The following is a 23,870-nucleotide window of genomic DNA, read 5'->3' on the forward strand; positions in this document are numbered from 1 at the left end:
TTTCTCCAAACATAACGCTTTTCATTTAAACCAAAAAGTTCTATTTTGGTCTCATCCGTCCACAAAACATTCTTCCAATAGCCTTCTGGTTTGTCCACGTGATCTTTAGCAAACTGCAGACGAGCAGCAATGTTTTTTTTGGAGAGCAGTGGCTTTCTCCTTGCAACCCTGCCATGCACACCATTGTTGCTCAGTGTTTTCCTGATGGTGGACTCATGAACATGAACATTAGCCAACATGAGAGAGGCCTTCAGTTGCTTAGAAGTTACCCTGTGGTCCTTTGTGACCTCGCCGACTATTACACCTGTGCCTTGCTCTTGGAGTGATCTATGCTGGTCAACACTCCTGGGGAGGGTAACGATGGTCTTGAATTTCCTTCATTTGTACACAACCTGTTTGACTGTGGATTGGTGGAGTCCAAACTCTTTAGAGATGGTTTTGTAACCTTTTCCAGCCTGATGAGCATCAACAACTCTTTTTGTGAGGTCCTCAGAAATCTCCTCTGTCCGTGCCATGATACACTTCCACAAACATGTGTTGTGAAGAGCAGACTTTGATAGATCCTGTTCTTTAAATAACACAGGGTGCCCACTCACACCTGATTGCCATCCCATTGATTGAAAACACCGGACTCGAATTTCACCTTCAAACTAACTGCTAATCCGTGAGGTTCACATACTTTTGCCACTCACAAATATGTAATACTAGACATTAAGCCCGTTGCAATAACGGGCGCTAGAACAGTAGTGCATAAACATTAGTAGGAACAGTCTATATTAAATGGCAAGGGACCTTGTTCACTAGGTGCCCAGCTTCCAGTGTGTGTGCGTCCACGGTGCCGTGCGCATGGGCGCGGCCCGTGCATTCGCACTTCACCAGAAGACAGACACACGCACATGAACACCTGGACGCACACAGACTGTTTTATTAAAGAGGATTCGATCATTTTCCTCAATAAATAAATGACCAAGTATAATATTTTTGTCTCATTTGTTTAACTGGTTTCTCTTGATCTACTTTTAGGACTTGAGTGAAAATCTGATGATGTTTAAGGTCATATTTATGCAGAAATATAGAAAATTCTAAAGGGTTCACAGACTTTCAAGCACAAGTTTAGTAGCCAATTACTACTGATGTAGGGACAGACATTGTTGACTTGATTTAAATTTTTAAGATACTGATGTCTAAATTGCTTATTTATTGAAGTGGTCAACGAGTATGAAAGTGACCAAAACAAAAACTTGTTGCCCATGTGGCCCTCCGGGATCTGAAGTTGACACTCCTGCTTTACAATGCAGAGCTTTAGCCACTAGGGGGCCACATTACCTCAATTATAACATCACTCAGGGTCTTTGGCTCAGTTCCTGGAGGGTCTCACTCGTCTCAGCTTTTCATTCTAGGCATTTTGTTAATTAGAAGTCAGTTACTGCTGATGAAGAAACAGACTTTGTCATCTTGGTTTGTCATTATTGCTTATTTTTTCCTTAATCAACAAGGCCTGAGATGCTCAAAATCTAAAATCCTTTGGATGGCATCTCCGAAAAAGAAAGCAAATCACATTCGAAAAGTCTGGTGTGTCAGAGTGAGTGCACTGCCAGGCTGTAATGCCAGGGGTCTCAAATTCTGTTCCTGGAGGAGCCACGTTGGCTTCAAGTTTTTGCTGTAACTCATTTTAAAATTCAAATTCCAATTCTGCTTGTAAATGATGCAACATGTTAATTTATTTCATTACATGGCATAGCAGTGCAAACTTGGTTCAGTTTGCATCAGAAAACAATTAAGAAAGCAGCTGAAATGGAAAGCTGCAGCCAATGGGACACTCCAGGAGCCGAGATGTTACCCCCGTGCTATGTTATGACTGACCGATTCTCAGAACAGCTTGGCCTTCTTATTTGTTCAGGTCACCTCGATTCAGCCTGCGATGGACTGGCGCACCCCACAACAGCGGAGATGGGGGCTCCTCCCTGAAATTACAGATTTATAGTAGGACCCCAATTTAGCATTTTCACACATTTAACATTTTTTTGGATGCTGCTCTTTTAAGGCTATGCTTTTGATGGGTCAGATTCATTTTGTGACTGATCCAAATCTCATGAGCCCCTCCTGAATGTGCTTCGTACCCACAAAATGAATGACAGATGCAACCCAAAAGTTGCTGGTTGCTCCTCTAGTTTACATCATCTTAGTGCGGGACGTCTGCAGATTTGTGTGCTCATGATTGGTAAGCTCATTTTGTCCTCTGACTTCAGCGTGGTCAGCCTGAAGGAGAATGTGCGGCCATCAGTTCGTGACCTCAAGCTGAAGCGCAGTTGGGTTTTGCAGCAGGACAATGATCCAAAACACACCAGCAAGTCCATCTCTGAATGGCTTAAAAAAAAAAAAAACAAAATGAAGGTTTTGGAGTGGCAGAGTCCAAGTCCGGACTTGAATCCAATTGAGATGCTGTGGCATGACCTTAAAAAAGCGGTTCATGCTCAGAATTGTGGCTGAATTGAGAAAATTCTGCAAAGATTCCTAAACAGCGATGTGAAAGACTCATTGCCAGTTATCACAAACGCTTGATTGCTGTTGTTGCTGCTAAGGGTGGCACAACCAGTTGTTAGGTTTAGGGGGCAATTACTTTTTCACATAGGCCTATGTAGGTTTGGATAGTTGTTTTTTTTTTTTCCTTAATAAATAAAATCATCAGTTAAAAGGTACATTTTGTGTTTACTTGGGTTATCTTTGTGTAATATTTAAATTTGTTCGAAGATCTGAAACATTTAAGTCTGACAAAGAAGCAACAAAAAAAAAAAGAAAGAAATCAGGAAGGGGGCAAATATTTTTTCACAGCACTGTGGGTATTGTTTTACTCAAGGCCTGGGCAGTGTTAGTTTTATACCACACATACCTCTATAAAGTCTGGCCAAAAAGTTCTATTTGACCGTAAAACCTTCTCCCACATCTTAACTGAGCCGTTCTCCTTCTTTGTAGTAAATGCCACATGGGCTTTTATGTGGACCTTCTTAAGGAATGGCTTCTTTCTTGCTGCCCTCCTGTAGAGGTATGTTTTATGGTGAGCTCTTAATCAATGCTTGGAGTTTGCCAAATTTAGTCAGTTTTTGTTTGCCCACCCACCTCTAGAGGATTGACCACAAGCTCTCAGTGGGGAGTTTCCTGGCCATGGACCCCAAATGTCGATGTTTTGTTCCCTGAGGCACTTAGTTCTCACTTTTGCCTTATGGCCCGGTGCTCCTTCATGCTGGATTGTTCATTGTTGGTCACCAAACTGTTCTTGGATGGTTGGGAGAAGTTGCTCTCAGAGGTTGTTTTAGTCCCATTCTTTATTCAACACTGTGTTCTTAGGCCAAATTGTGAGTGAGCCCACTGCCTTGGCTGACATGAATGGTCTCAGGATGCTTTATTGTTGGCGTGACACAGGAATGATTGTAGCGCCGCTCCCCTTTTTCTTTTTTCTGGATGCCCCAAACAATCGGAAAGGGGATTCATCAGAGAAAATGACTTCACCCCAGCAGTCCTCAGCAGTCCAGTCCCTGATATTTTTCATGGCTTCTTTGCTGCCATTCTTGACACCCACCAGACCATCCTCCAAAAGTCTTCGCCTCACCCACACCTGCCTGCTGTCACTCCTGAACAGACTCTGCACTGGTGGTGCCCCCCGATCCCGAGCCAAGAAAGAAAACATCCTCCGAGAGCAACTTCTTTCAACCATCCAAGAACAGTTTGGTGACTAACAATGCATGATGGAGCACTGGACCATAAGGCAAAAGTGATATCTAAGTGGCTCAGGGTACAAAACATTGAACTTTGGGGTCCATGGCCAGGAAGCTCCACAGATCTTATTAATTCCATTGAGAACTTGTTGTCACTCCTCAAGAGGCGGGTGGACAAACAGAAATCCACCAATTCTGACAAACTCCAAACATTGATTCTGCAGGAATGGTCTGCCATCTGTCAGGATTTGGCCCAGAAGTTGATTAACAGCCTGCCAGGGCGAATGGCAGAGGTCTTGAAAAAGAAAGAAGGGCCAACGCTGCAAATATGGACTGCGCATAAACTTCATGTCATTGTCAATAAAAGCCTTTGAAGCTCATGAAAAGCTTGTTATTCTACTTCAGTATGCGATAGAAACATCTGATGAAAAGATCTAAAAACGCTGAAATAGCAAACTTTGTGAAACCAACACTTGGGTCATTCTCAGCTTTTGGTTGCGACTGTAAATATCACACAGAGGGCACTCCAGCCTGGAACTGAATTCTGCATCCACGTTCAGCTAAAGTGTCACCCACGCCTTTGATTCATCCTCATGTTGCTCTCTGTTGACCCGTGTTCAAAGCACTACCTAAAACTGAGCCCCTTGTTTCTTGCAGGATGAACTTATCCCTGGTGAAGGAGCTTGGAGATCGGGCGGCACAAGGCAGAGCCCTGGGAAACCTTGGAAACACCCAATACCTGCTGGGGAACTTCACCGAGGCGATTGCCTTTCACCGAGAGGTAATTCAGGCATATCTTAATGTTTTCATCCATCCATTATCCAACCCGCTGTATCATAACTACAGGGTCACGGGGGTCTGCTGGAGCCAATCCCAGCCAACACAGGGCGCAAGGCAGGAAACAAACCCTGGGCAGGGTGCCAGCCCACCGCAGGGCACACGCACACCAGGGACAATTTAGGATCGACAGTGCACCTAACCTGCATGTCTTTGGACTGTGGGAGGAAACCCACGCAGACACGGGGAGATCATGCAAATCTCCACGCAGGGAGGACATGGGAAGCGAACCCAGGTCTCCTTACTGTGAGGCAGCAGTGCTACCACTGTGCCACCGTGCTGTCCTGTATTGTGATTTTCCTGGCTAAATTGCCCATAGTCATTCTTGCCCCCTAATCACCCCCCCCACCCCACCTCTTCACCACCTAACAACTAATGTGTGGTGAGCGTATTGGCGCCAAAATGGCGGGCGTCACTACATCCTACACTACATGCTGCACATTAGTTGTGGCTGAAGTGGCTCTCCACTCACTGAAGTGCTTTGAGTGGTGAGAAAAGTGCTATTAAAATGTAAAGAATATATATACATATACATATATATCTCGATGAGCTTCAACAGGTAGTCACCTGAAATGGTTTTCACTTCACAGGTGTTCGAGAGAATGCCAAGAGAGAGTAAAAAAGTAATCAGAGCAAAGGGTGGCCATTTTGAAGAAACTAGAATATAAAACATGTTTTCAGTTATTTCACCTTTTTTTGTTAAGTACATAACTCCACATGTGTTCATTCATAGTTTTGATGCCTTCAGTCATGAAAATAAAGAAAACACATTGAATGAGGAGGTGTGTCCAAACTTTTGGCCTGTACTGTATATATACAAATTGACCAAGTCGCCCAACCATGGAAAGCACGACCATGGGGTACGCACGGCGGAGCCCCGTCCTCCAACTCTAACACTCCTCCCGCGCCCACCCTCGCTATCGAGGCATGCTCACTGCCTGCTCATGTGCCCGCCCCCAACACCTCACCAAACACATGTTTAAACGCTGCATACAGCGATTCCCATCTGCGACAAACATGCTTCTTCTTCGATGGTCCTGCAGGAACAGGGAAAACCTTTGTCTACAAAACCCTGATTCATACCATCAAAGCTAGTGGAGACATTCCTACAACTGTAGTATCCACAGGAATTGCTGCAACATTGTTACTGGGTGGACGTACTGCACATTCCGTTTTTAAAATACCGTTGAAGCTGACTACTACTTCCACATGCAACTTCAAACCTACCTCGCCACACGCTCAACATCTTCTGCAGTCTAAATTGATAATATGGGACGAGGCGCCAATGACACACGCATACGCATTCCAGGCAGTTGACAGGTTATTACGTGACCTCACGGGTGACATGCAGCCATTTGGAGGGAAAACAATACTATTGGGTGGAGATTTCCGACAAATACTCCCCATCATTATGCGTGGCTCCCGAGCACTTACTGTCGCCAGTTGCATTAACAAGCAACCTTTGTGGCGTCACATGCATGTACTTACACTGACGACAAATATGAGAGCTCTTCCTCTTGAACAACATTTCGCAAAATGGCTCCTTGATGTTGGAGATGGGAAAAACGGAACAGCTGTAACATTACCTTCACATTCTTTTCTTTTTAATTCTGATCCCGTTCAAAAACTATATGGCAACATCGACTTCTCAACTGTCACTCCGGAACAACTCCGTACGCGAGCTATATTAAGCGTCACCAACAAAGACTCAACAACAACATTTATTTCTATAGCACATTTTCATACAAAAAGTAGCTCAAAGTGCTTTACATAATGAAGAAAAATAAAAGACAAAATAAGAAATTAAAATAAGACAACATTAGTTAACATAGAAAAGGAGTAAGGACCGATGGCCAGGGTGGACAGAAAAATACAGAAAAAAAAACTCCAGACGGCTGGAGAAAAAAAAATAAAATCTGCAGGGGTTCCAGGCCACGAGACCACCCAGTCCCCTCTGGGCATTCTACCTCACATAAATGAAACAGTCCTCTTTGTAGTTAGGGTTCTCACGGAGTTACTTGATGTTGATGGTCATACAGACTTCTGGCTTTTAATCCATCCATCATTGTTGGAACATCACGGTGCTTTGAGTAGATGGTGGTGGCACAACCACCAAAAGGATACCGGAAAAGGAAACAAGAGAGAGAGTAGGGGTTAGTACAGATTTTAGAGCCACCATGAATAGTTATTATAATGAGTTGGAGATACAGAGTATCAGGATTTTGATTACAGTGAAATTATGAGAAAGCCATCCATCCATCCATCCATCCTCTTCCGCTTATCCGAGGTCGGGTCACGGGGGCAGCAGCTTAAGCAGAGAGGCCCAGATTTCCCTCTCGCCGGCCACTTCTTCCAGCTCTTCGGGAGAATCCCATGCGTTCCCAGGCCAGCCGGGAGACATAGTCCCTCCAGCGTGTCCTGGGTCTTCCCCGGGGCCTCCTCCCGTTTGGACGTGCCCGGAACACCTCACCAGGGAGGCGTCCAGGAGGCATCCTGATCAGATGCCCGAGCCACCTCATCTGACTCCTCTCGATGCGGAGGAGCAGCGGCTCTACTCTGAGCCCCTCCCGGATGACTGAGCTTCTCACCCTATCTTTAAGGGAAAGCCCAGACACCCTGCGGAGGAAACTCATTTCAGCCGCTTGTATTCGCGATCTCGTTCTTTCGGTCACTACCCATAGCTCATGACCATAGGTGAGGGTAGGAGCGTAGATCGACTGGTAAATTGAGAGCTTATGTTATGAGAAAGCCATGTTAAAATAATGTGTTTTCAGCAGTTTTTTTAAAGTGCTGCACCGTATCAGATGAAAGGCACTATATGAATGATAGATATTAAAGACACTATATGATAGATAAAGAGGTATGAAAGGCACTATATGAATGATAGATATTAAAGACACTATATGATAGATAGAGAGGTATGAAATACACTATATGATAGATAGATATGAAAGGCACTATGAATGATAGATAGATAGATATGAAAGGCACTATATGATTGATAGATAGATATGAAAGGGTTAGGGTTTGTAAGATGGCACTACTGTTTGTGGTCAACCCATCAGCACAATTCATTGTCTGAGCCCCACCCATGACAGTTCCAGGAAAAGTACGAACCTTGGAGTAGGAGCTACAAAAGAAAAGCACCAGGAATTACAATTGGTCCGAGTGCCTGTGGTGGGAATGCTGCAAAAGTTCCTGAGTTTCTAAAATCTCTCTGGTTTCTGTAAAAAGTTCCTGTGGTGGGTAAAGTGCCTCTTGTTTACCTGTGTTCTTTTCTGCAGCTGTGCATTGTGGGTAATCAGTCGTACACCTACCCAGCCAGCCCTGTTTATGCCTCTTGTTGACAGCACAGGTTCAATGCTTTTTCCTTTTTCTGAGTATCCAAAAGGGGGGAACACCAGTCACCCTGAGCAGACACAAAAGGTCTCTTGCTGAATTTGAAATGGGGCACATCTACAGTGAAAGAGCTTCAGCATCTCTCTACCTTCATTTCATTTTCACACACTTACAGAAATGGCCAAAGATTCTCGGCATTGAATACCATGGAATATATCTGGATTGAACTTCAATGTACTTTCTTTTACAGCGCCTCTCCATTGCAAAGGAGTTTGGGGACCGAGCTGCTGAGCGAAGAGCCTACAGTAATCTAGGCAATGCTCACATCTTCCTGGGGCAGTTCAGTGTGGCTACTGACTATTACAGGTGAGTCTCGACCTCGGCAGAACTCGGAATGGTGTCCATATGTTAGACAGTTAAGAACTTGGCCGATGCCTCGGGAATTTTTTATTTTAAATTGTGATTAGAATTTCACACCCGGAGACATATGGCTTAGTCTGTCGATGGCGAAGAACACAATAAAAGAAATGAACCGAATTTAAACGAGCGAGTGTGACACTGCTGTCTTACTGTACATTCCTTTGGACCCTGATTCAAATCCTTACCTGGGGTCTTAAAAAGATAGCTAAATCGATATGAAAGGCATTATATGAATGATAGATATTAAAGACACTATATGATAGATATGAAACGCACTATATGAATGATTGATAGATTGATAGATATGAAAGGCACTATATGATAGCTAGATAGTGTGACAGATAGGGGGCGCTCTCACTCCCTTGAACCCCTGTCCAAGATGCCAGACACCAGGTAAAAGTACAAATAGTTGACTTTTTATTAACACAAAGTGCACAAAGCACCCTCCTCTCCACGATACTCATTAAATAAATCACAATACTCAATAATACACAATCCACCACTCCCAGACGCGTTGCCACCCTTCCACCCAGCTCAGCTCTCCGTCTGGGAGCTCCCATAGTCCTTTTATATTCCCTGACCTGGAAGTGTTCCAATACCCCAGTCCATGTGACTCTCAATCCCTTCCGGGTCAGGTACAAGTCCTTTCTTTTCACCCCGGAAGCCTGTCGCTCTTCCTTTGACGAACTTCCGGATTAAAGGGCACAAAGAAGTGTTCGGTCCTCCCTGCAGCTCCCTCTTGCGGCCCCTGTGGTATCCAGCAGGGTCTTGTATAAAATCTACATGTCCCATTACTCCCTGCTGGTCTTCGGGGCACCTTCATACTGCAGGGAGGGCTCCATCTGGCGGTATTGGCCGGGATGACAAGCCGGCCACATCTCATAATAGATAGATATGAAAGGCACTATATGAATGATTGATTGATAGATTGATATGAAAGGCACTATTAATGATAGATATTTTCAATAATAAATACATAAATAGATAGATATAGTGAGGAAAAACTTTTTTTGGTCCCCTACTGAATTTGTGAGTTTGCTCACTTAGAAAGAAACGAACAGTCTAATTTTTATGGTAGTTTCATTTTAATGGAGAGAGACAGAATATCAACCAAAAATCCATAATAAACACATTGCATAAAAGTTCTAAATTGATTGGCATGTCATTGAGTGAAATGAGGGTTCGATCCTCTACATCCCAGCCAGACTTCTGGCTCCCAGAGGTTGGCAGTGTGCCCACGTGGCACACCGATTATTATCAATCAATTCCAGGTACTCCTGATCTCTACTCGTGATGTGTTTAAAGCTCACCTGTCCACAGAATCAATTTCCTCCATTCCAACCTCTCCACCACCATGGGAAAGACCTCCTCGTTGAAATTGGACCGGCAGAAAACGGAAACAACTTCCAGCATCGCATGTAATGCAATCGATTACACCTACGTCAAGCTGTAGAGCGTATTTTTTTGGCTCAGATTGCTTCATTAAACGGGAGGTACAACAGAATATTCGGGGCCACTTTTGAGTGAATCTCCCTGTAGTATATTATAGGGATACCAATAATTAAGACGGGGACTTTATGTATTAATCCATATCAAAACTGGTGTGCTTCATTTTTAAGCAAAGAACAGATATCATATGATAAACATCGACTGAAATTTACTGAAAAGAAACCTTTTTGAGTTTTATGTACTCGTTCATATTAATGTTGTAAGTCGCCAGCCACCTGTATTCCAATGTAATGCACTTTTTCTTAGCCTGTTTTTGTTCAAGTAAAAGTACTAATTTTAATACTCGTGTGTTTAGTTTGCTATGCATTGTCAAACCGTCAGTGTGGCGAAAGATCTCACCCCCTCCACTCTCTCCCCCTCACCCTTTCTTCACCCTGTCAGTCCCTGTCGCACCCTGCCCCATTGTCTCTGCTAATTGCTCTCCCCCCTGCCCTTCCTCAGGAAGACTCTGCAGTTGTCTCGGCAGCTCAAAGACCAGGTGATGGAAGCTCAGGCCTGCTACAGCTTGGGGAACACGTACACGCTGCTGCAGCAGTACGAGAAGGCGGTGGACTATCACCTCAAGCACCTGTGCATTGCCCAGGAGCTGGCAGACAGGTAAGTGGCACATGAAACGTTTACCATACCACAGTATACAGTCGTGGCCAAAGGTATTGAGAATGGCACAAGTGTTACTTTTCACAAAGTTTGCTGCCTCGGTTTTTATGATGGCAATTTCCATCAACTCCAGAATGTTCTGAAAAGCCATCAGATGAATTGCAATTTATTGAAAAGTCCCTCTTTGCCATGAAAATGAACTTAATCCCAAAAAAACTCATTTCCACTGCATTTTCAGCCCTGCCACAAAAGGTCCATCATTGCTTTGCACAAAAAGGGCTTCACAGGCAAGGATAGTGAGATTACAACTAAATCAACCATTTATCGGATCGTCAAGAACTTCAAGGAGAGAGATTCAAATGTTGTGAAGAAGGCTTCAGGGCACCCAAAAAAGTCCAGCAAGCGCCAGGACCCTCTCCTAAAGTTGATTCAGCTACGGGCTGCGCCAGGGCAGAGCTTGCTCCGGAATGGCAGCAGGCAGGTGTGAGTGTGGCGAAGACTTTTGGAAGATGGCCTGGTGGGTGCCAAGAAAAACATCAGGGAGAGACTGATATTCTGGGATTGGATTGCTGAGGACTGCTGGAGTGAAGTCATTTTCTCTAATGAATCCCTTTTCCGATTGTTGGGGGCATCTGGAAATAAGAAAAGGTGAGTGGCGCTACCATCAGTCTTGTGTCACGCCAACAGTAAAGCATCCTGAGACCATTCATGTCAGCCAAGGCAGTGGACTCACTCACAAGTTGGCCTAAGAACACAGCGTTGAATAAAGAATGGGACCAAAACATCCTCTGAGGGCAACTTCTCCCAACCATCCAAGAACAGTTTGGTGACCAACATGATGGAGTACCAGGCCATAAGGCAAAAGAGTGAGAACGTAATTGGCTCGGGGAACAAAACATCGAAATTTCAGGTCCATGGCCAGGAAACTCCACAGACGTTTAATTCCATTGAGAACTTGTAGTCAATCCTCAAGAGTCAGGGGGTGGACAAACAAAAAACTCACCAATTCTGACAAACCAAGCATTGATTATACCAGAATGGGCTGCCATCAGTCAGTATTGGACCCAGAAGTTGACTACCAGACAGCCTGCCAGGGCGAATTGCAGAGGTCTTGGAAAAAGAAAGAAGGGCTAACACTGCAAATATGGACTCTGCACATAAACTTCATGTCATTGTCAATAAAAGCCTTTGAAACTCTTGAAATGCTTGTAATTCTATTTCAGTATACCATAGAAACATCTCTCTATTGTAAAAGGAAATCCTGGGATGAGACAAAGCTATTTCCAAGAAATTTTTTCAAGGCCTGCGTACCGCCCTCCTCTCAACCATTTACGGTTCACGGCCCACGCCCGCGGTATCCTCTCACCTCTCATTGGTGTGAATTCTTTTGTCAGACACAGTTCCTGCGCTCTCAGCTCTTATGTTTTTACTTTTTCCTCACTTTAAGTTCCCAATAAAAGAAGACTTATTATGCCCAAATCTTATTGAAGAGCTAGCGAATGAGAGAACAATTGAATTCAACTTTGTTTGATATTTGAAATCGAGTGTTACTTAGGTCTTGATGGCCCGTGTACTTTTTGGTATTTGAAATTTCATTTTAGAAGCAAAAACAAAAATGAAAGGAATTTTCAGATTTTGATTTTTGATTAAAGAATAAAATGAGAGAAAATAAGGTATTTTGTAATTCTGTGATAACAAATAGCAGTCATAAAGTTAAAATTGCACACACTTTTCTGGATTTATTTGTGATTCAAATAATGAAAGTGTTATAGCTAAAAAACAACAAAACCAACGCATTTTCGTTGTCTGAAAACGGAGGTACTTCTTCTTCTCTTGCGATTTTTGAAGACACGTGCGAACCTCCCAACGTATTCCTCACAAGACATCGATCAACAGCCTTGAAGTTACACTGCATGGCATCAGCAGAGGATGGACCGTTACGTTGTTTTTCAGAAGAGTAAAAGAGTGACACTCCAGGACGAGGACACTGAGTCGCAACTTTCAGGTAAAAATACAAGCTTTGCAAACTTTGCTTCATTGACGTAGCAGCTCTTATATGAACATTATTGTTGTTACTTACTGTGAAACAGCCAACATTTGGTGATTTCATTCACTAACACTAAGTCTGGCAATTTTTAGAGTGCTAGCACTTTGAATGGTTGCTCATTGACTTTTACCGGCTACTATAGCTAGTAAACGTTTCGAGTATTAACAGTGCGCAGAAGTGTAACACGTTAGTAGAGCGACGTGATTTACAGAAAGTTTTCTTAACATGTTACATTTGTCAATGAGGAACCATTCACACATTTACACACATTCAAAATGCTAGCACTATAAAAATTGCCAGACTTAGTGTTAGCAAATGAAATCACCAAATGTTGGCTGTTTCACAGTAAGTAATAACAATAAAGTTCATAAAACAACTGCTACATCAATGAAGCAAATTTTGTATTTTTACCGGAAAGATGCGACTCCGTTTTTCTGCAGTCATGTCCTCGTCCCAGAGTGTCACTCTTTTACTGTTCTGAAAAACAACGTGATGGTCCATCCTCTGCTGATGCCATGCAGTGTAACTTCAAGGCCGTCGGTCGATGTGTTGTGAGGAGGGCGTTGGGAGGTTCATGCGTGTCGTCAAAAATCATGCAGAAGAAGAAGTACTTACGGTTTCAGACAATGAAAATGTATCTGTTTTGTTGTTTTTGAGCTATTACACTTTCATTATTTGAATCACAAATAAATCCAGAAAAGTGTGTGTAATTTTAACTTTATGACTGCTATTTGTTATCACAGAATTACAAAATACCTTATTTTCTCTCATTTTATTCTTTAATCAAAAATCAAAATCTGAAAATTCCTTTCATTTTCGTTTTTTCGTTTTTGCTTCTAAAATGAAATTTCAAATACCAAAAAGTACACAGACCCTTGATGGCCCGTGTACTTTTTGGTATTTGAAATTTCATTTTAGAAGATAAAACGAAAATGAAAGGAATTTTCAGATTTTGATTTTTGATTAAAGAATAAACTGAGGGAAAAGAAGGTATTTTTTTTTTTAATTCTATGGTAACAAACAGCAGTCATAAACTTAAAATTACTCACACTTTTCTGGATTTTTTTGTGATTCTGATAATGAAAATGTAATAGCTCAAAAACAACAAAACAGACGCATTTTCGTTGTCGAAAACCTGAAGTAGTACTTCTGCGTGACGTTTGATGACACGTGCAAACAGTCCTCCTCACAACACATCGATTGATGTTACACTGAAGATGAAGTTACACTGCATGGCATCAACAGAGGATGGACCATTAGGTTTTTATTCAGAATAGTAAAAGAGTGACAGTCCGGGACGAGGACATGACTGCTGAAAAACTGAGTCGGATCTTTCCGGTAAAAATACAAGCTTTACAAACTTTGCTTCATTGATGTAGCAGCTCTTATATGAACATTATTGTTGTTACTTACTGTGAAACAGCGAACATTTCGTGATTTCATTTACTAACAGTAAGTCCGGCAATTTTTAGAGTGCTAGCATTTTGGATGGTTGCTCATTGACTTTTCGAGTATTAACAGTGCGCACAAGTGTAACACTTGTCAATGAGCAACCATTCACACATTTACACACATTCAAAATTCTAGCACTATAAAAATTGCCAGACTTAGTGTTAGTAAATGAAATCACCAAATGTTGGCTGTTTCACAGTAAGTAATAACAATAACGTTCATAAAAGAGCTGCTACATCAATGATGCAAAGTTTGTATTTTTACCAGAAAGATGTGACTCAGTTTCTCTGCGGTCATGTCCTCGTCCCGGTGTGTGTCTCATTTACTGTTCCACAAAACGATGTAACGGTCCATCCTCTGCTGATGCCAGTGTAACTTCGAGGCCGTCGATCGATGTGTTGTGAGGAGGACTGTTCACACGTTTCGTCAAACATCGCGCAGAAGAAGAAGAAGTACTTACGGATTCAGACAACGAAAATGCGTCTGTTTTGTTGTTTTTGAGCTATTACATTTTCATTATCTGAATCACAAATAAATCCAGAAAAGTGTGTGTAAGTGTGTGTGTGTGTGTGACTGTTATTTGTTAACATAGCATTAAAAAAAATACCTTATATTCCCTCGTTGTATTCTTTAATCAGAAATCTAAATCTGAAAATTCCTTTCATTTTCGTTTTTTCATTTTTGCTTCTAAAATGAAATTTCAAATAACCAAAAAGTACACAGAACCTTGACGAGTTTGAGTCCGGATATTCTGTCTAAGTGTATGCCACATTGAAAAGAGAGATTGCAATTCAGATTGTGGATCGTGATTTTGTGTTAAAAGGGATCACCCAGCAGCCCTAATTTGACTAATCAAGTTTTTAAATTTATGTACGATTCATTAACCCTTTGGCGAGCTACTTGAGAGGGTGTTGTGAGCTACCGGTAGCTCGTGAGCGACGTTTTGGAGACCCCCGGTCTAATCCCATCCGGCCTGCTGCCACTCAAGCGTCTAACCCCAACCCTGCTTATTGGCCACTCCGACATCTAGCCTTCCTAGCCTCGCTGCCACTCAAGTGCTTGGCCCCGCCCAGCCTGTGATGCGCTCTCTCCCAGCACGGAGTGATTCATAAGACCACAAGTGTTTTTTAAAGACTATTTTCAGCGACCTCCTACAATATTCATTTTCCAGCTTTCAGGGGTCCAGAGACTTCATTAGGGAGGCCTGTCTCATCCAGTACTTCCCACTTTGATCCATTCCACAATGGACAACATCAGATATTCCAGACGGTGTCCCCGTGCGAGTCTGCCTGCCTGCCTGCCTTGAACAGGTGACCACGATGACATTCTGCTCTGTCTTTGTCTTACAGGGTGGGGGAAGGACGCGCCTGCTGGAGTTTGGGGAACGCCTATGTGTCTCTGGGGAACCACCGCAAAGCCCTGCAGTTTGTCAGGAAGCATCTGGAAATCTCCTGTGAGGTAAGAATGACACTTTTCATGGATAGTGCCATCTTTTGTTTCGATGTCCTCGGTGGCCCGTTCAGCTCTGTACTGTGCGTCCATTCAAATAGCTGACTTACCCTAAACATCTGCTTGTCCTGAAAAGAATGTGTCCCTCAGGTTTAAAATGGTCTGTGGACCACCATGAGGCATACGGCCACCCCAATCCAACACAGACAGGACCCAACACACGTTAATTCTGAGTTGGGGAAGCGTTTTTGCCTCGCTCCCCAGCAGCAACACCAAGCACACAATAGACAATACAGTCCCCTTCCTATCCCTTTTTTCTCTCCTCTGTTTCTCTCTTCCGCCTCCACTCCTCCGTCAAGCTTCATCCTGCTTCCTCCCCACTCTGGTTCCTTGAGTGAAGTGAGGCGGCCCCTTTGAAGCTGCTCCTGGGAGTGCTCCAGGTGGCTCGTTAGGCAGATCTGGGGTCACTCCCAGGTGTGGTGAAAGCCAAATGTAGGGTTTTGCAGCAGCAGTCCCCACAGAACCCAACAGGGCAGTCCTGAACTCCCAACTCTCATGAAGTCCTGCGGGAATCCGTGGAGCCAAAACAACCCAGGGGGACTCTGATGGAAGCAGCATCCTATGCACATCTGCTCCCCCGTTCCTTCCGTTATATTGGCCTCCCGGCTAGGCAATGACCACAGCTGTCCGTCACAGGTCAGAAAGGAAAAGGGTGTGGGAAGATTGTCCTGTGATAATAAGAGACAAATCAATGCGCTTCCAAAAGACATCCTAGAAATGACAAGTATGACATTTGCCGGCTAGGTGTGTGTACTCGTAGGAGCGGATTGGGTCTCAAAGGCGGCCCGGGCATCCTTCAACGAGTGATGTGACGAGGTCGACCCACTGGGCCCAATATTCATTGTAATTTCCTTAACATTTGTGATGAGTACACAGCTCGCCTATGATATGAGCTCTTATCTAAACTGTTGCCAAACTTAATCTGTACACTATTGTTTAGACACAACTTTAAATTTGACGACATGCTTAGAAATAAAATTTAATGAAAATAAAAAATTAGTAAAATGGCTTACACATTGTTCGAGTATATGTCACATGTCATTGTCATGTCCAAGCGCCAGTAGGGTAATAGCTGCTCATTTACAATGAAATAGATTACAACCGAGGTTATAATGAAAAAATCACATGATTGAAGTGTTCCATTAACTTAATGATAAACTATAAATGGTCCTTCCTAATATGAAAATCCCTATCCTGTGCTTTATAATTTTTTTTCATCATACTAATAATGGCAGCTGAGAACCGCTAATTATCGGTCACGCCAATTACCAGAGAACAATAAAATGCATAATACATAATCTAAACTAATTATTAGTACCGATGATTTTAAATACTAGATATGAGATAAAATCCATCCATCCATCCATTGTCCAACCCGCGATATCCTAACTACAGGATCACGGGGGTCTGCTTGAGCCAATCCCAGCCAACACAGGGTGCAAGGAAGGAAACAAACCCCAGGCAGGGCGCCAGCCCACCACAGGGCACACACACACACACACACACACACCAAGCACACACCAGGGACAATTTAGAATCGCCAGTCCACCTAACCTGCATGTCTTTGGACGGTGGGAGGAAACCCACGCAAACACGGGGAGAACATGCAAACTCCATGCAGGGAGGACCCATGAAGCAAACCCGGGTCTCCTAACTGCGAGGCAGCAGCGCTACCCACTCCGCCACTGTGCCACCCGTGAGATAAAATAAATTGCAATAATGTATATGCTAACCGAAATGTAGCGGGATCGAAACAGAAAAGGCAGTTTTGACCAAATTTTTTGCTGCAATGTTGTGTACTGACAACTAAAACAACTTGATGACGTAATACGGTATATTATATAGGACTATATAAATCGCAGTACCGGACAGATAATGTTCAGTATTTTAGAAAATTAATTTTAATGTCAAAAAGTAACCAGTACATAAAATTTATTTTGTATGAAATGGCAGGCCCATGACCAGACCTGAGTCCGTGGCCCACCGGGCATTGCCCAGATGGCCAGTCCGCCCCTGTGTACTAGACTGCCCTGTGCATCATTTGGCCAAGTGGTGTCCTTGGGAAACTGGAATAAAAAAGCAGCTCCCTGTCTGTGACCAAACCCAAAATTATAAAGTGGATCCGTCACACCTCACCCCAGTATCATTTCAGGTGTGCGTGCAAATCATTTATCTGATGGAGCAGATGTTTCAGGTTTATTTTTGTAAATGCTACAGATTGATCTTTTAAAATCTTATTGTTTATTATATTAATTGAATGGCTTTGAAGGTGGCTGATTACAAGCCAGAGCAGCAGGCTATGAGATGTGAACTGCAATCAGCAGACTAAAGGCCACAGACACGCGCCTGGAGGGGTGCAGATGTTTTGCACCAAGTTTCAGGCTGCTTAGGCCTTTCAAAGGAAGCAAATGGCAAAAGTAAGTGTGGGCAGAATCACTAAAAACTTGTATTACCGTAGATCCCGGAATACACGCCGACCCGGTATATTAGCCGAACCCTTCTCTACCTACTAAATTACATGTATTTGCCGATGACCGGTATTTAAGCCGACCCCCTTCTCCAAGCAAAATTTTCTAAATTTCCTTAAAAGTGTCTCTTCGGGTATATTTATAATGTTTATCGGCGAGAATTTGAGACTGCCAGCATTTTTGATATATAATATAATGTGCATAATTTACCAAAACACCAATAATTTTTCTAATGTACTAATCAAAAAGTTATAAAAAGTGCCTAGCCTACTTCGATTAAGCTAGGAGGTCGCAGCGGCTCAGGGCTCTCCTTTTCAGTGCACTTTTTTGTTGTTTTTGTCCTTTTTTTTTGTCCTTTTTTGTGCACGATCGGTTCGGCGAACATCTGCTACACCATTCAGAACCTTATAGACATCGGTGTCCAGAGCCAGACATCTGTTTCGAGTGTTTTTCATCACACGCGCAACATCCCAGACAACATAACGAGACCAGCGGGCTCGCCGTGGATTGTTGTCGGGTCTAGGTGACGACACAGACGGAGGGGGGAAAGAAAGCAGAAGCGGGGCCGCAGATCCGGCGTTATGCAAAAGCTAAAACGCAACCATACAAGCCCTAAACAGAACATTTTTCTGCGCTGAAGGAGCTGCTTTTAATCTCATTGTAGATGTGTATAGTGACAATAAAAGGCATTCTATTCTAGAAACAATTTCATACTGTACTCATCATTTAATTTGACATCTTTGGGCTGCAGGAAGGGAGGAGATATTTCCACACAATGTCCATCTTCGTTTCGATTGCGATCGCTTTCTTTTACCTTCTCTTCCTTCCTTAGCAATTATGTGTCTTGCTTGCATGGTCTTAATGAATTATATATATATATATATATATATATATATATATATATATATATAGGTAAATCACTGCAATGACAGAAATTACATCCACAAACACATGTATCTGGGCTCCGACTGACACTACTAACGCTCTCGGTTGTTTGTTTACAATCGCGCAAGCGGATACACGTGACCGCATCCGTTTAAACGCATAAGATGTCGATCAGAATCAAAACAAAAATTTCATTTTAAACTTCCCGATAATTTATTATAAACTAGCAGAATACCCGCGCTTCGCAGCGGAGAAGTAGTGTGTTAAAGAAGTTATGAAAAAGAAAAGCAAACATTTTAAAAATAACGTAAGATGATTGTTAATGTAATTGTTTTGTCATTGATATGAGTGTTGTTGTCATATCTATCTATTTATATATATATATATATATATATATATATATATATATATATATATATATATATAAAAAATAGCTGCATTGGCAGCGAGAAGTAAAAAGAAAAGGAAACATTTTAATAATAACGTAACATGATTGACAATGTAATTGTTTTGTAATTGTCATGAGTGTTGCTGGCATATATATATATATATATATATATACACATCTATACACATATATATATACAGTTATATATATATACATATACACACATACATATATATACATATACATATATATACACATACTGTATATATACACACACACATATATACATACTGTATATACACATATACATATCTACATATATACTGTATATACACATATATATACAAATCTACATATATATATTAGGTGGGACTCGATTAAAAAATTAATCCAATTAATTAGAGGCTGTGTAAGAATTAATCTTGATTAATCGTATGTAATCGACATGTAAATTTGCCCCAAATCGCAAATGTTTTTTTTTATTTAAAACGGTTTTAGTGGGCTTACAGAATCAAATAATAGACATGGACATGAATATTGTAAACTGAAGCTGTTTTAATTTCTGAAAAAAGCTTTTAAACTGCATTTGAATTCAAAACAGAAACAAAAATATCATCCCTGGTTAAAATTGGGCAGACTTAAAAATAAAGTGGTAGTTTAAGTACTTTAAGTACATTTTCAGAATAGTATTGTCTTTAAATAATAATAACCAAAATTTCACCATAAAGTGCAGTTTTTCTTCTTAAAAAATAAGTCAGAAACATAAAAGGTAATTTGACCAGCTTACTCTTTAAACTCTGAGTAACATTAGCCAAAATTATTTTGTACATTAGGCTAAAACAGTGTGATCATTGAACATTTTGTAATTAGATGTATTTAGAATTACTAACGGTCACGGAAGTCCAATGATCCCCAGTAAGAGCCACAAAGTCCGCTTTCTGTAATGCATCTAATTTTGCTTGCTTTTCAGTGTGCACAAAACCATGCTTTTATCAAGGCTTCGCTCGGGTAGTCGAAATGATCAGTCGTAGGAACGCTTTATTCCGACTCTAACATTTTTGTAGCTGTGATGTGTGCATCAGTGTAATGGATGTACCAGGAAATCATGCATTGACAAAAGTTCCCGCTTGCTTGGAATTGAAAGTGTGATTAAATGCGTTATTTTTAACGCTATGGAGTACATGCATCGAAGCTTCTCAACTGTGCTTGTGCTAAGAAAGGGAAAATTTTAAAAATAACGTAACATGATTCTGCTAACCTAATATTTTTCATACGCCCCAAACCAAGGAGATGGGAAGGTAAAATGAATCGGTAGCGCGTACATAGTCAGTACATCCCTCTCGAATCGAACCTCAATGTCGGCGTTAGAGGCTTAAGACTCTACAATTGCGCCACCGCTTGTCTATGCTAAAGTATGTATTGTAGATCGGGCTATAGATATACATTTATATATATACCCGTATCGCAGTGGAGAAGTAGAAGTTATGAAAAGAAAAGGGAACATTTTAAAAATAACGTAACATGATTGTCAATATACAGTAATTGTTTTGTGAGTGTTATTGAATGTTGCTGTCATCAAGGATTTGATTATCATTATTTCTTTCAATCAGGCTCGTATTTGTAGGATGTGTTCAAGTTACATTCCGTGTTTGTCAATCGCTGTAAAGATAAGAGGTTTCATTCATCGATTAGTTCCTTACTGCATCAATAAACAGCTCGCCTTCCTTTTATCTGTGATGTGACAAACTGCATGCACGGGTTTTTTTTACGCTGTCTTCCTTTAGCGGACATTGACTTTTTCCACCGTGTGCTTTGTTTCCACAGTAGCTGCATTTATGAATATGCTTATCAGACGCTTCATATTTTTGCTGCCTTTTCAATTGTGTAATTCGGTTTTGTTCAGCTCTTTGGAACTGTTGCTTTTTATCTGTGCACTGCATCAGTTCACGTGAGCCACTCGGTGTACTTGCATCGAAGGTTCCCAGCTGTGCTGGTGCCATCTCGTGCTATGTCCATAGCTTTATTTAATGTTACCTTAGTCCTGGCACTTAAAACTTTCTCTGGCAGTTTCGCTGAGTTTGTGTCAAACACCACCCTGACCATCTCATCTTCCTCTCCATAAGCACAGTCCTTCACCCGTGAATATTTACCCGTGGCAGTTTGCTATTGGATTGCCGCTGACGGATGGCCTTATATGGGCAGGCACTAAATTACAAACGCCAGCGGCAGCCTGTCTATGAACTTAATTTAAAGTGTAGGTTTACATCGTGCTTTGTTTCCGAAGTAGCAGAACTCGCTTCTTATTGTTTCGCTGCCTTCTCAATTATATAATGCATGTTTTCTTCAGCGCTTTTTGAGGTCTTCCTGGTTTTCTATGTACTGCGTGATTACGTGGGAGGCGTGATGATGTCACACGAAACTCCCCCGGCGTTGAAGCTCATCTCCATTACAGTAAATGGAAAAAAACTGCTTCCAGTTATGACCATTACGCGTAGAATTTCGATATAAAACCTGTCCAACTTTTGTAAGGAAGCTGTAAGGAATCAACCTGCCAAATTTCAGCCTTCCACCCACACGGGAAGTTGGAGAATTAGTGATGAGTCAGTGAGTGAGTGAGTGAGTGAGTGAGGGCTTTGCCTTTTATTAGTATAGATTTTATTAATAAAATCAACAACTAAAACACTTTTTTGAATGAATTCTTTATTTAATTTAAAGTACCGGCATGCAAAGTTACTTCTTCATCTGAAAGATGGCTCTGTGGTTTCGTCATTATTTACTTCCGTATTCATCAGCAAAACCGCATTGCGCTGGAAATCTTGAATCTGAAACGATACTCGTATAAACCGACCCCCAAACTCCAAGCCAAAAATCTAGGACGAAATTCTCGGCTTATACAACGGGATCTACGGTATAATAAAATGAAATAATTGTGCTGGTTTGGGTTGATTCATTATATGGCCACCCCATATAACCAAATTGTTGAGAGTTCAGGCATTTCATTGTTGACCGGTGCGTCAAATCACTGTGCAGCCCCCATTGGTAGTCGAAGGGGTCATACTGAATAACAGCAGCACCTTGTTCTGTAATGGGTGTAGCTCAAAACGCTTTACAAGATGACAAAGAAAAAAATAGCAAGAAAAGAAAAACAAATTAGAAATAGATGAAAAGAATAATGAAAACATTACATTCCAAAAATCTCTCTATATATAAAACCCAACGTCTGTCTGCTTTTCACAAGAGAACTTCTTAACGGATTTAAATCAGGTTTTTTTCTAGAATTTGTTTGAACATTCCGGTTGATTTTGCAACTTCTCTCATCGCGCTAAGTATCAGAGTTCACTTGCGATACCGATTTATTTGCGTGAATCTGAGAGACCTGCAAATGGGCTAAGGGGACGTGGGCGGAGCCCTCCTAACCCCCCCGCTCCAGCCTCGAGGTGTGTATCTTACATCCGCTTAGCTAGCGAACGAGATTTAGATCTGTTTTTTTTTCTAGAATTTCATGGAACATTCCGGTTGATTTTGCGACTTCTCTCATTGCATTAAGCATCAGAGTTCACTTGCGATACCGATTTAACTAGCGTGAATCCCAGAGACCTGCAAATTGGCCGAGAAGAGGTGGAGGGCACCCTCCTCACCCATGTGCCAGCTTCGGGGCGTGTATCTTAAATCCACTTAGCTAGCGAACGAGAGGACTACTTAACGGATTTAGATCTGGCTTTTTTCTAGAATTTTATGGAACATTCCGGTTGATTGTGCGACTTCTCTCATTGCATTAAGCATCAGAGTTCACTTGCGATACCATATTATTTGCATGAATCCTATAAGAGACCTGTAGTGGGCAGAGCCCTCCTCACTCACGCTCCAGCCTCGAGACTAGAGCCGTTCCTTACGTTTGCTTAGATAGCGAACAAGAGAACTTCTTAATGGATTTGGATTGTTTTTTTTTTTCTATAATTTGCTTGGACATTCCAGTTGATTGTGCGACTTCTCTCATCACGCTAACTTCACTTGCGGTACCGATTTATTTGCGTCAATCTGAGAGACCTGCAGTGGGCCGAGCCCTCCTCACACACGCACCAGCCTCAAGACTCGAGGCGTTCCTTGCATTTGCTTAGCTAGCGACAAGAGAACTACTTAAAGGATTTAGATCGGGCTTTTCTGGAATTTTCTGGAACATTCCGGTTGATTTTGTGACTTCTGTCATTACGCTAAGAATCAGAGTTCACTTGCAGGAGCGATATATTCACGCTAATCCGAGACAGAAGCTGTGGGCCGAGGGGAGGGGAAACGTGATGTCAGGACTGGGGAGCTGGGCAGTGCCCTCCTCGCTGTCCTGTTTCACTTTTACACGGGCAGAGCCGGGGGGTGGGCAGCTAGTATTAGATAAGAGTTGGTGTGTGTTACCTAACATACAGTGGCAGGCAAAGGTTTGAGCCCCCTTGCTTAAAATGTCTGTTACTGTGAATGGTTCAGTGAACAGAAGATGAACTGATACAGCAACATTTACAGTCGTATGAATCCAATTGTTTGGATTTTTGTTTCTCATTGGCTGAGCTTTCAAAGTAGCAACTTCCTTTTAATATCCGACATGCCTTATGGACACAGCAGGATTTCAGCAGTGACATTAAGTTTATTGGATTAACAGAAAATATGCAATATGCATCATAAAATTAGACAGGTGCATAAATGTGGGCACACAACAG

At 42.1% G+C, this 23,870-nt stretch overlaps 1 protein-coding gene across 2 annotated transcripts in view; it reads left to right on the plus strand.

Moving 5' to 3' along the window:
• The window catches only part of gpsm1b (G protein signaling modulator 1b), a 213,297-nt gene that overhangs the window by 87,398 nt on the left and 102,029 nt on the right, over positions 1–23,870 (plus strand). For both annotated transcript variants that reach the window (XM_039762646.1, XM_039762645.1), the window contains 4 exons: positions 4,371–4,494; positions 8,140–8,255; positions 10,260–10,415; positions 15,264–15,372. In XM_039762646.1, the coding sequence (XP_039618580.1) occupies positions 4,371–4,494; positions 8,140–8,255; positions 10,260–10,415; positions 15,264–15,372 (505 nt within the window). The remainder of the gene's footprint in view (positions 1–4,370; positions 4,495–8,139; positions 8,256–10,259; positions 10,416–15,263; positions 15,373–23,870) is intronic.

The sequence above is a fragment of the Polypterus senegalus genome, chromosome 9, assembly GCF_016835505.1.
Source record: "Polypterus senegalus isolate Bchr_013 chromosome 9, ASM1683550v1, whole genome shotgun sequence".
Lineage (NCBI taxonomy): Eukaryota > Metazoa > Chordata > Cladistia > Polypteriformes > Polypteridae > Polypterus > Polypterus senegalus.